At 50.3% G+C, this 12,643-nt stretch overlaps 5 protein-coding genes across 5 annotated transcripts in view; 2 read left to right on the top strand and 3 right to left on the bottom strand.

Annotated features, from left to right (window-relative positions):
• Positions 1-1,161: 1,161 nt before the first annotated feature.
• Pmar_PMAR012540 (hypothetical protein) lies at positions 1,162-2,268 on the top strand (the record flags this gene model as incomplete). Its single annotated transcript, XM_002787717.1, has 6 exons — positions 1,162-1,323; positions 1,375-1,445; positions 1,495-1,642; positions 1,765-1,824; positions 2,046-2,156; positions 2,206-2,268. 6 exons carry the CDS (start codon positions 1,162-1,164, stop codon positions 2,266-2,268), a joined length of 615 nt encoding a protein of 204 aa, XP_002787763.1.
• A 121-nt stretch (positions 2,269-2,389) lies between these two features.
• Positions 2,390-6,065, top strand: Pmar_PMAR012539 (hypothetical protein; the record flags this gene model as incomplete). Its single annotated transcript, XM_002787716.1, has 7 exons — positions 2,390-2,511; positions 3,193-3,257; positions 3,476-3,627; positions 3,747-3,981; positions 4,061-4,397; positions 5,186-5,783; positions 6,021-6,065. The coding sequence occupies 7 exons, from the start codon at positions 2,390-2,392 to the stop codon at positions 6,063-6,065; spliced, it is 1,554 nt and encodes a 517-aa protein (XP_002787762.1).
• A 668-nt stretch (positions 6,066-6,733) lies between these two features.
• Pmar_PMAR012538 (Hsc70-interacting protein, putative) lies at positions 6,734-8,569 on the bottom strand (the record flags this gene model as incomplete). Its single annotated transcript, XM_002787715.1, has 8 exons — positions 6,734-6,896; positions 6,966-7,045; positions 7,107-7,253; positions 7,303-7,456; positions 7,587-7,646; positions 7,690-7,873; positions 8,275-8,419; positions 8,489-8,569. 8 exons carry the CDS (start codon positions 8,567-8,569, stop codon positions 6,734-6,736), a joined length of 1,014 nt encoding a protein of 337 aa, XP_002787761.1.
• An 832-nt stretch (positions 8,570-9,401) lies between these two features.
• Pmar_PMAR012537 (hypothetical protein) lies at positions 9,402-10,721 on the bottom strand (the record flags this gene model as incomplete). The annotated part of the gene is made up of 9 exons (XM_002787714.1): positions 9,402-9,488; positions 9,536-9,585; positions 9,646-9,820; positions 9,865-9,931; positions 10,038-10,156; positions 10,197-10,262; positions 10,318-10,459; positions 10,511-10,629; positions 10,674-10,721. 9 exons carry the CDS (start codon positions 10,719-10,721, stop codon positions 9,402-9,404), a joined length of 873 nt encoding a protein of 290 aa, XP_002787760.1.
• Positions 10,722-11,774: 1,053 nt separating this feature from the next.
• Positions 11,775-12,643, bottom strand: part of Pmar_PMAR012536 (hypothetical protein) — a gene marked incomplete at its 5' end in the record, with an annotated part of 9,214 nt that continues 8,345 nt past the window's right edge. The window contains 7 exons of the mRNA XM_002787713.1: positions 11,775-11,869; positions 11,924-12,021; positions 12,069-12,147; positions 12,193-12,249; positions 12,298-12,400; positions 12,443-12,487; positions 12,535-12,584. Coding sequence (XP_002787759.1) covers positions 11,931-12,021; positions 12,069-12,147; positions 12,193-12,249; positions 12,298-12,400; positions 12,443-12,487; positions 12,535-12,584 — 425 coding nt within the window. The 3' untranslated portion in view covers positions 11,775-11,869; positions 11,924-11,930. The remainder of the gene's footprint in view (positions 11,870-11,923; positions 12,022-12,068; positions 12,148-12,192; positions 12,250-12,297; positions 12,401-12,442; positions 12,488-12,534; positions 12,585-12,643) is intronic.

Here is a 12,643-nt window from a genome sequence, read left to right as displayed (position 1 = left end):
CCCCTCTGGCACACAGATGATTGCCTTGTCGGTTGTTCAAAATTACCCTTTGGTGTGATACGTTAGCTGGTGGTAAGGAGTAAGGCCGTTGATAGAAGTGCTTCAAGGTACGGTGATGCTAGGGTAGCCGCCGCCGAGGGCAAGCGTCGCGGCTTATCGTTGAGGAACAGCAAGATTGCAAGATTTCATTCTTAGTCATAGAACATTTATGGCGTACGCTAGGGGTTTCGACTAGGACTCTAGCTCCTGTAAGTAGCGAGGGAAGTCATTACAATATCGAGCGTTCTGATGATCATTGAATGTGCTTTGTGCTGCTAGTCCTATTGGATGGCAGTTTATGTGCTATCTGCCTGCTTGGTGCCATAGCCTATTACGGGAATACGTCCTGACCGTGTGGTATCCTTTGGAAAGCATCGGTAATTGGCGCTGTCCTATCAATGAGTATCTTCATTTTAAGCTCATCGTCGTGCTGAAGAGGTTAGCCAGCGTGGGGACGAGGAAAAGGCCTGATGGAGGACCTATTCGTTGTTGATCGCAGTGCTTGTGCCCTTCCGCCAACTACGCTAATGCGATTAGGGAAAATACCTCCCAAGAGAGAGATTTGCTCAACGTTGGTGTGGACGGAGTACCGTCATGCACACGAGAGCTCCTGGCAGTCCTCGCTCGCCCAGCAGTTTCGGTCGCGCTTTCGATGTGGTGGTGTGATCGCAAGTAGCTTTCTTCGCGCTCGATTTCTCTAGTGATCTATTGATGTTGAGAATTTGAGAGTACACTCACTCAGGAGCGTACCACCGTGTGAGACTGGCATAAATTGGTCCTTGGCGTATGGATAGAAGTCGGAAACTAGTGTCTACTTGTAGTGCCAGCCTTGCAGGAACTGTACTGAGAAGTTTTAGTGCTGGCGTATTCCTGTTTGCCGCCTTTCAGTGCTAAAGCCCTGCATAAATTGACGCCGTGTACTGTATTTCATCGTCGCTGGGGGTTTTCGAGCAGCCTGAGTTTTAACGACACTGATTACGACGTATTTGCTGTGTACTCAGCCATGAGGTTTACCAGCATGTTCTCTCAGTCTATCTCGTAGCCGTGTTCGAAGTGTCCTCACTAGTTCAGTATGATCCTCCTCTAGCTTGTCCAGTTTTAACTACCGACCGGTAGAATATAATGTCATCTACTCGAGTTGTCAGTACCTCCGAGGTCATGTCGCCATATGAAGAACGCCGAGCAGAAAGTGATGAATGGGCGACACTGAAGTCCGGCGCAGCCGAAGTCCCGAAGGAGGACGTCGCTGGCTTAGATTCTTCCCACAGCGACTCTTCATCGAAGGTAGGATGGCGTATGCCCTTATTGGATTCGGTATTGTATGGTTGTGCTCAGGAGGAGGCCAAGACGAAGCCTTTGTGCGATCACTTCAAACGAGGGAAGTGTCGATTGGAGAACTCATGCAGGTATGATTACGTTTTAGTTGATTTATGGGGGGCGAGTTGGTCACTTCAGGTTCGCACACAGTTTGAAAGAGCACAGTGATCCCAGTCTGATCGCTAAACGGCGTGCTGAGGCTAAAGCCCAGCAAAAGTTGCTCAAGTTGCGCAAGAGGGAGGCGGAGAAGAGCGCCGCTCAGCTGACCTCTGCCGGGGATACCGACGTAAGAGTATTGATATCGATGTCTAGTAGTAGACACATACTGGATTTTAGAGTCTCTCATCGTGCTCGCCGCCGGGAAGCCCGCGGTACTGCTCATTTTCCCGTAATGGTGTTAGCCCCCAGTTGCCATCGTATGGTCTGCCTAAGCGAGCATCGACCGGTTCCTTGCCCTCCATGGCAGTGGTAAGTCGATATGTGAAAGGATTATATGACTGTCTCGCTTGTCGCTCAGTCCTATTCGAATTGCTATGCGCCGTATCCGGTGTACTACGGTCCACTCTGTTACCCTTCCCCTTGTTACGTCAACACTCCCGGTGCTTACTACGTTGTTCAGCAGCCTCGGTGGGAGGTAGCAGGCTTCAGCGTAGCGTGGCGAATATGATCTTACTGTCCCCTTTTCTCAGCCGCAGTCACCGTGTTACGCTGCCACTCCCGAGTACTATGTCCGCCCGCAGCAGCAAAACGTGGCGGCGCCTACCGGGCCACTCGTGAGGAGATCGGCCTCTTGCTCGATGGTGAGTTGGAAAGTGAGATGTGTGGTTTTGCTCTACCGCCTTCACGCAGGTACAAACCCCGACTTTCCACGAGCCTAGAATGTACCTGGAAGAGGAGCACTACGAGGACTAGAGTTCTCTGCCGTGGCCCGTTTCTCTTATCTATGCCCTTATCGATTTTCCTTGTTGCTTATGCGGTTTTGCCACGAAAGACATCTCATTCATCATATCCACTGTTCTGTAAATTTTTGGCAATGCAGGCTCCTGCCGCGTTTGCTCAGGTCTCCGTTGTCGCCACCGTTCACTATGTGTCATTTGGCTATGTTGAACTGCTGGTGACGATTGCGATGGCCTTGTGTGCTTTTCAAGCACTCGTGTAATTGTTCTCATAGAGTGTGATGGATGCCAAGCTTCGATTCGTTTCGATCGTCGTAACCAGAGGCACATTATTTCATTCTTATATAGTTCTACTAAACGTTCTGTGGTTTCCTGATGCTCCCCTGATGACGCCTGCATCGACTACTCCTATCTGGATATGGCATCACGCAGCATCGATGACGTGAGGGTGAGCGTATGCTCCCCTCCGTCAATGTCTGCTCGCGACACCTTATGGGATCCTCTCTAATCAAATGCCGTACGATATGGTCAAGCGACGTGGCCCTCTAGTTCGTAAAGAACTTTGCTTGGGTATTACTCGTTGATCACTGTCTTGTCTAGGTTTGTTAACTGTATACATTTGGTGCTCATGTAAGGTCGAGGTATGTTTCTTCGGTTCTCTGCTCGAAGCTACGTACTTGTTTCTCTTGTTCTCAAGGTGGCATGAGCGTTCTTCTCTCGTTCACATTGTGTGTACTTTAGGACAGTCAGATCGAATAATGGCTACTAAATTTTGATTCACTGTCAGATTGCTCGCCATCGTTTCTCTCTGGCACGCGACTCTCTTCCTACTGTGATGTTGAGTACCTTACTCGTTCCACAAGTTTCTCACCCCGAGGTACAGGTCGCTGCGTTGTCAATTCGCCTGACTAGTTGGAGCGATGCTTTTGTTGATGTTCAGCGTGATGCCTGCTCGAGATGATGGAATTAACAATGCAAGCCTTACGCTGATGGCACAGATGCCAGGTCTGAGCCTGATCGTGGCCGTTTCTGAATTATTGTGCGTATAATAGGGACCGGTGTACGCGAGGGTGTCGCTGTGTAGACTAAAGGTTATTGCGTTGGTCAATTTGATCGATTCAATCAGGTATTCGGGCGCTGAACTTGAGCAGTTGTCATTCGCTTATCAGATTTACACTCATATCCATCAATATCGATGGTACTAATTACTGCCGTATCTTCAGCTGCGGCTACGAACAACAATGTTGAACGAGTACGCAAAGTGCCGGCAACCAACTCATCAAAGATATGCAACTCATCAAAGATATGCAAGGCCGAAGGATGCTTACGGCGGGTGGCTCGACATTGTATCTCACAATTTCGTTTCAACTTCCGAGTAGGTTCGTTCTGGAGGAAGTTACTGCATCAGTCACGGAGGAGGGAACACTTGTGAGGTGAGCTCGAGCGTCGCAGCTGAGTATCATCTTGCTCCACGCAAGATGCTCCCTTACTTAGCATCCGGCGTGTTCCACTTCCGCCCGTCATGGGAGCATGTTTTGTATTGCACACGGCGGTGGTCGGAGATGTCGACAACCCGGCTGCACTAAAAGTGCAGTGGGCTCCACCAAGTTCTGCAAGGCCCACGGTGGAGGCAGACGATGCTGCTTTCCAGGGTGTTTCTGTGCTGCACGCCCCGGACAACCGCAGATGTGTATGAAGCACGGAGGCGGCAAGCGATGCGCTCTTGGAAGTACGTGCCAATAATTACTGGCAAATTCAGGATAGCTCGCTGTTCACTGTAACAAGCAGTCTTGTCTTTCTCCTCTTAGCATGTCGGCGGAGTACCGTAAGTCGCAGTAATTTCTGCGGCGAACATCGACTCATCGATGGTGATTCGGACGAGAAGAATAAGCCCGGTCAGACAGGGCAAGCCGAAGATGTACGGAAGAAAGGCAATATCATCGGCACGGACAAAAGCTCCCAGGATTTGCCGCGAGCGAGTACGAAGCCTAGATTCACTGCGACCGAATTGACTGTGCCGCCTCTGAATACTTCTCTGGAGGATTTTCGTAATGCCGAAGACCTCAGACCTCCTTTGCTATTCACGATCGACGAGTCAGACATGATGTCATGCGATACATCCGATGATGAGGATGCATGCGATAAGTAAGACCTCATCTGCATTTGAGATGCAACGCCCGCTCGCTCTGTCCGGTATAGCAATTATAGTATCGGGCTTCTCTGTCTGTCAGGATTTCTCACGAGGGGGCCAGCATGTCATCGACCCTATCGCCAAGTTCATTCACAATGGGATATGAATAATTTGACGACCATTATGACATAGCCTTGGCCGCGCGTGAATATGATTGTACTTCACGAATGCATGCTATCATGCTGTTATGCATGACGTTGTGATGCGCTACGAGATTCTTTCTATTGGTTTGTGTTGCAAGTATGCTGTGAGCACTTGCAAAACAACCTGATGTCCAAAGAACATTGTTAATAACGAAATGAAAAGTTTGATGTAAGCTGCATCATATAATCGAAGCTCGAGGCGAAACAGAATAAGTCCCCGCTGATTCGTCAGCTGTTGCTCACTTGAGCGGCTGGCCGAGTTTCGAGCGCATACCCTGGGGAGAGATCCCTGACAGGAATCTCCTGCCGAAAGTGACGAGAATATGCTGATGTAAAAGAGGTGTTGATTTGACATGCACTATTTCCTCTTTTGACGAGGAAGCATGATTGATTGTTGTGGACACGCACACATATGACAGAAAAGTGACGGGTTTGGTTGTCAATTAGAGGAATCGTGGTGATGAGTCGCCATTGATGACGTGATATGGCCCATATCATATGGGTAAGATGATCTCACTGGGATCGGATGTTGGCCGTCGCATTAATTAGGTCGGTTGATTCTTACATGCTAGAAAGTATACATATTAATCCGCTCTCAGGGTTCTTCGACATATGTCACAAATGACCAGTTTCACGAGCAACAATCTGGCGTACAGCAACTCCGGGCGCGTTTCTCTCGGCATAACGTGTATTATGCCTGGTTGCGAGAGGCGCATCCGTAGCGGTTCGTACTTCTGCATCAACCACGGTGGAGGTCTGAGATGTATGCTTCCCGGGTGCACGAGCTCCGCTCGCGACGGCTCCATTCATTGCATCAAGCATGGAGGTGGTCGTCGTTGTGTCGCTGCCAACTGCAGCAAGGGTGCAGTTGGTAAGACAGATTTCTGCAAGAGCCACGGAGGCGGGCGTCGCTGTTTACACCCCAATTGTGCGGCTCCAGCTAGATCCGGAGGAGAGGTACAAATGTGTCAGAGGCACGGAGGTGGGAAGAGATGCAAGGAGATGGGATGTGAGAGGGTGGTGGCTGCGCGAAGTGACCACTGCAAGCAACATCGGGAGCTTGCTCTACGGTCTGCCGATTCGCACGGGAGTTGCGAGCCTGGTCTCGTCGATGAAAGATGGGCAGAAACTACGTGGTCGGCTCTCAACGCTCCAAGTCGTGAAGAACCTGAAGAATCGGTGCAGGACGACGATACGGTGATACTGTACATACCGTGGGATTAGCTATGCAGTTGTGGCTATTGCTAGTAATTCGCTTAATGGCGCCTGTAGTATTATAGAACGATGTATTGAGTGATACTATCGGGAAAACGATTCCTGTTGCGTTGCAAGTACGTTGAACATAGTATGTTCTGTTGTAAAATTTTCGCTGGATATACTGGTAACATCGAGCCGCGGCTCGTCCCTCTGTACTCCACAGGAACTTCCTGTCAGCTTCCCGAGCTCCCTGTCAGGAAGCCCAGCCCCAGAGGGGCTTGACGAACATGAACAAAATACTTTGTAAGACCAAATGTCAATTGAGGACCGAACGCAACCCGCAGCACATGTTAGTCTGGAGATTTTCATGACAACTCGAAAGCGGGTTGAGACCGACATGATCCCATGTAACTTCGAGGGATAAGAGCCCAGCGTGGCGGCAGGAACCCTCATCATAGCTAGTCCTCATCCGAAGAGTTTTCAAAAACCTCGATCTTTCTCCATCGTCCCGCTGGAGTGGTACTGTTCTGGATTGCCTAACAATTACGCACGTTCCTCGATAGAGCGTTGAGCGGCTCGATTCAAGCCTATCTCCGCTGGATGACCCCAAATTGGTTGTTCGGGCGGCCATCCGGTAATGGGTCAGACTCATTTGATCCACGCGAAACGGTATGTAGTCCGCAACGCAAGAAACGGCACCTTTCCTTCCTTCTCGTCTTCAGTATCCGAATCCTCATCGATTATAGAAATATGCCTGAATTCGCTAGACTTTTCCTCGACCTGGTTATTATGTGGCCTGAGGTGGAACAACACTAGTCGTCTGAGAGCCAAATGATTTGGCCGCCAAATCATCAATTTTCGCAGAGACCTAACATTGACTGTGCATTGGAAATTCCAATTCGGAGTATCGCCATCAGAACAATACAATGTCGGCCGGGGAAACCCGTTCCTTACACAACTGGTGATTCATCGAAAATCTCCTGTATTTTTGGCGCCTCGATCTCTTCTTTGACTTGAGCGCGTTGCTTGTAAATTAGCTTTCGTCTGGCAGTAGCAAGGTCAGCATTGACTCTGCCAATCATTCCCTGCTCTGCGCCACTATCGTTGAGTATCCTGAACCCACAATGACCCCAAACTCGTTCCCGTCTACCGAGGACAGCAAGCGTTTCATCATTGGCTCACTTGAGAGCTGTCTGAAAGTCTTTCACTGCTTCCTCGAGGTAATCCAACTCCGCGCGAGCTTTACCACGTCGATGAAAGGCCTAAGTCCGAGGGAACTCAGGCACCGTATCACACGCGAGGCGAACCGTGTCCTAGCCACACCTTCACATTCTTAGGATCCAACGCGATGGCTCTCTGAGCATCCTCTAGCCCTTCTCGAGGGCGGCGAAGCTTTAGCCGCACCAAGGCTCTATTGGACCATAGTACTGATACATCCGAGCGGAGACGGAGGGCCCTCGTATAATGCAACTGGATGACAACGGGATCGAATGCCGTCCAGCCAGTCCACATAACTCACCTCTGCTTCATCCAAGTCTCCCGAGGCGAAGCTCTCATTGCCTTTTATTTTCTCAGCCTCACACATGTCGTGCCTTTCTGCTGCCGACATAGCCTCAACTCGTTCGGAAGACAAACTCTGGTCGATTGCCAATGGAGCCTCTGCAGGTGCTACGCTGAAATGGAGCTGCAGTGCCTCCACGAGATACTCTGCCCAAATATTCTTTCCAAAGGGTCGCATCAATCGTCTCATGCCATGCTATCGGAGCGACTCATCCAACTATGATAAACGATGATCTGGATTACCTCTCCTCCGTGTTGGTTACCTTAACGTCCACAGCATCGCACGCAGCTTCGACATCGAACCTGACCATTTTCAATCCCATCCCTTCCGCACTCTACATCTGACCTATCCCAGGCTCTGTAATAGTCCTTCATGGCCGTCATATCTCGTGCGTAGGGGTTTCTCGGTTCACCATCCCCGCTTCTCATGTCGACACTGTCTCCAGCAGTCATCTCAGCGGATATCGAGTCGCCCTCATCGCAGGAACGCACCTCCCTAATCGGGCATGCCTTTCTAGTACCCACTGAATCTGAACCGAGCTGAATACGCTGATCAGCCAACTTGCGAGAGGCGACCTCCTGGGATCTGCTCGTTCCTATCACGCGCTTCCTTATCGATAGATTTTAACTCTTCCTCCCACATCAACACGGTAGAGTTAGCGGCAGCAGCTTCTTCCGCGGAGGCTTTTACTGAGTTTGGATAGAGCCTGCACTAGTATTGTCAACAGTCCGAACCGTTGTAGCACAAGGAATAGGGGCGATAACTGGACGTAAACTCTCATTATTATAGAGCAACAATACTAGATCAACACCGAGATCCTCGGCATAAGACTCGTATGAAAGTATGGAGGTAGCGACCAGTCGAAAAGTCGTAGCACGGTGAAGAAAAGACTAGATAAAGGTAAGACCCGAGTCGAAGATTAGTGCAGACCATCGCACTTATAGTAAGCTTTCTTGTCGATCCTCAACAGCTTCTCTTTGGCTTTTGCGAGCAGTTCTCTGTAATAACCACCATCCGCCTCTAGAAGGGTTATATAGCGACCCAGCTTGGCAGCGGATGTACACTTGTCGACTGCCTAACAAGAATATCCACATCAAACCTCAACTGTAGATTGCGCACGACTCGTAGGCTAGGAGCGTATGACCTCAAAGTCGATCTCTTCCAACTTGATGTCTGCAAGATTCTCCCTCGACTGCCCTAAGCCTTCTAGAGAGGTTGCCGTCATGAAAGGGACACAAACAAACGATTAAGACCTGCAGAAGCCAAATCGCTCTTTGAGACCCTCTCGTGATCAAACGCCGAGGATCGAAATCAGATGGAATCAATGCTAGCTTGTTCTGCCGACTGTTGAGAAGTGCAATCACGAGCGGCAGATCGACCTCACTCGAGTCTGATCCATCGTCATGTGACTCACTATGACGCAATGCAACGGTATAATTAGATTAAATCCGCTTTAAGCGATAAGACTATGGAGGAGGCATTCATGACAAAGTCCCGATGGAGTTGATAGCAAAGGGTTGAGACTGAGACCGTAACAACAACAGTGGGGATGAAATCTTGTAGCACTAGTAGTGGCTCACGTAAGCACTATTCCAGAACTCCAAACGTGTCCGCTGGAGTCGGCATATTATCAAATTCGTCGTCCTCCTCCAGGCTAGTCATCTCGACCGCCGCCTTCCTACCCAAACAATAGATCATATTCCACAGCTGAGAGCAATCCCTCACCATGAAGTGCTCTCAGCAAGAAGAGAGCTCACACCACCCAGAGGCGCCTGGCATGTCCTCCCTGAGGCCGATATTCGACCTGTGAAGATCAATGCCACGTATGAAGGCCACCCTCGACTGTTACCAGCACCATCTTCTACACGCCCGAACTCCTTGGCGGCCGATACCATTTCTTTTAGAGCTGAGGTATCATGTCATTCGATTGCTGCAGCTGCTGTCACTGACATACCATTCGTCGCCCCCTGCAGAGTCTTTAACTCTCCAATCAACGCTAGCCTCTCTTCGTTGATCTTTCGAACGCGCTCGAGCTCTTCCACGACTGCTTCTCGCTCCTATAGGTTAGTCTGCTCCTCGGCCTCATCAATACCGCTCACCTTCTCCGTCGCTATCGCCTTGTCTTTCCAGCTCTCTACTTCCGCCTAAAGAGAGCGTCGATCCCCGATGCCCGACCATGAAGTAGTATCACCCTCAAAGCCGCGATACGATCAAGGTCCGCTGACCGTGAGCCGACTGCAACTAAGATGATGGGATAGTTAACCCGATCCTCCTGGAGAGAACCTCCTCTGCGAGGCTCACCTGCCTCTCCAAACCGCCGAGGCTTCGGCACTCTACCGCCCGGTAGATTCGAAGGTCTTCCCACCTCAGCTGCTCCCGAGCCAATGGTACTCGAGAGGCGCAACCTTTTGAGATGTTTGACCGGCTGCTTCGAAACCGACGCACGTGTCGATGGCCCGCCTTGCAGTTTCCGCTTCTAAAACAGTCCGCCTAACTCCTATCATCCGCTACTCCTCTCACTCGGCCTCCAGCAGCAGTAGTAGTGCCTTCTATCTCAGCTTGTTGCTCACAGATGATTCTCAGCGCACTGAGGACCCCTTTTTTGCGACAAGTTTTGGTCCGCGTACACCCTTGAGGGGAGTATTAGAACCTGCAAGTGCTTTGAGGTAGGCCATTCAGGATGGCAGTTCTACCATTTATTCAGGGTCTTCTGATACATGATACCGAATCGCTCCTTCACTGCCTGACGGAAATTCCAATCCTTGGCGACGCTCTCAGGCTCGGAAATCTTCGGATTACGACGCAAGTGATCCTAATAAGAGTTTTTCAAGATCTCCCATCACCCTCCCCACCTGAATAAGTTCCTCCATAAGCTGCAGCCGTTGGTTTCCCTTCTCCCTCGGATTCGAGCGGTGAACCTTTACCGACAGCACACGTAAATTTCCCGTCTATGGTGTAATACACTAGCCTCACGATGCGCTTTTTGACAGCGATTGCCGCCTCTCCGTTGTCGCTACTCGCTTTCTTCTTCCGACAGACTACTCTGAGCTTATCGAGAACATCCAGCTTACCGCACTTCTTTCCTCTTCTAGTTTTATTATAGAGCTTGAAGTACCTATGATGGTCACAACCGGACAGTCCTGAAAACATCCTACTCGTACACTACCATATCATCGACGCTTTGTCGTAATAAATCCCGAGGTTAACTCTGACCGCATCACGGAATTCCCAGTCCTTAGCTACCCCAGCCGTCTCGGCGATTCTCGGATTCCGACGAAGATGCTCCTGAGCAAACTATTGGAAGCAGCCACCCCACTGAATACTCTCACTCGAATCAGCTCCTCCGCGCGCTGCATGATACCCTCGGCCTCACACATAGTAACACTTCGAGGAACAATCCTTCGAAATACTGCATTCCGCGGTAGTAACAACTCAGAGCAGTAGAGAAATCGTAGAAACACCATCGATTCCATCGGCACCGCAGCATCGGAGGCGGCCGTCGCTGTTTACACCCCAATTGTGCGGCTCCAGCTAGATCCGGAGGAGAAGTACAAATGTGTCAGAGGCACGGAGGTGGGAAGAGATGCAAGGAGATGGGATGTGAGAGGGTGGTGGCTGCGCGAAGTGACCACTGTAAGCAACATCGGGAGCTTGCTCTACGGTCTGCCGATTCGCACGGGAGTTGAGAGCCTGGTCTCGTCGATGAAAGGTGGGCAGAAACTACGTGGTCGGCTCTCAACGCTCCAATTCGTGAAGAACCCCAAGAATCGGTCTAGGACGGCGGTACGGTAATACTGTACGTATCGTGGGATTAGCTATGTAGTTATAGCTATTGCTAGTAATTCGCTGAATGGCGCCCGGGAGACCCAGGTTAGAGATAAGTGCAGCCAATCCTACTCATGCTAGGCCTTCTTGTCGGTCCCCAGCAGCTTCTCTCTGGTCTTTCCGAGCAGTTCTCTAGACAACCACCGTCCGCCTCTAAAAGATTTATATGGGGCCCAGCTTGGCAGCGGATGTACTCTTATCGACTGCCTGACCAGAATACTACATCGAGCCTCAGCTAAAATCTAAGACTTCAGCTGAGGCTTACCTAGAAACTGCCTAGGATCCATACGCTACTAGCGTGTGACCTCAAAGTCGATCTTTTCCAACTTGATGTCTGCAAGATTCTCCCTCGACTGCCCTAAACCTTCTAGAGAGGTTGCCGTCATGAAAGGGGGCATTAACAAAAGATTAAGACCTGCAGTGCAGAGGCAAAATCGCCATACTCTCTAGCTCAGTGATCCTGCATTTCAAAGTCAGTTTGCTGGAGCATAGAGGTTACTCGAGAGCCGACACAAAGTCCTGGCGACCGAGGCCAAGTAGGAGCATCGCTAGCTCATTCTGTCGAACTCTTCATGTGACTCACTATGACGCAATACAATGATACGAAACTGCTAAGATTAAATCCGCTTCAAGCGATAAGACTCTTAGGAAGAAACATTCATCACAAAGTCCCAATGGAGTTGATAGCGAATGGTTGAGACTGAGACCGTAACAGCAACAGTGGGGATATCTTGTAGGACTTGTAGTGGCTCACGTAAGCATCATTCCAGAACTCCGAACGTGTCCGCTGGAGTCGGCATATTATCGTATTCGTCGTCCCCTTCCAGGTTGATTATCTCGACCGTCCCCTCCCTACCCAAACAATAGATTATATCCCACAGCTGAGAGCAATCCCTCACCATGAAGTGCTCTCAGCAAGAAGAGAGCTCACCCCTCGCGGAGGCACCTTGCATGTCCTCTCTGAGGCCGAGAGTCGACCTGTGAAGATCAATGCCACGTATGAAGACCACCCTCGACTGTTACCAGCACCATCTTCTACACGCCCGAACTCCTTAGCGGCCGATACCATTTCTTTTAGAGCTGAAGTATTATGTCATTCGATCGATGCTCTTTCTGTCACTGACATACCATTTGTCACCCCCTGCAGAGTCTTCAACTCTCCCCTCAACGTTAGCTTCTCTTCGTTATCCTTTCGAACGCGTTCGAGCTCTTCCACGGCTGCTTCCCGCTCCTATAGGTTAGTCTACCCCTCGGCCTCATCAATACCGCTTACCTTCTCCATCGCTCTCGCCTTGTCTTTCCAGTTCTCTACTTCCGCCTAAAGAGAGCGTCGATCTCCGATGCCCGACCGTGAGGTTGTATCACCCTTAAAACCGCGGTACGATCAAGGTCCGCTGACCGTGAGTCGACTGCAACTAACATGATAGGATAGTTAACCCGATCCTCCTCTACGAGACTCACCTCCCTCTTCAAA

The sequence above is a fragment of the Perkinsus marinus genome, assembly GCF_000006405.1.
Source record: "Perkinsus marinus ATCC 50983 genomic scaffold scf_1104296929318, whole genome shotgun sequence".
Lineage (NCBI taxonomy): Eukaryota > Perkinsozoa > Perkinsida > Perkinsidae > Perkinsus > Perkinsus marinus.
This window is presented reverse-complemented; position numbering and strand designations above follow the sequence as displayed.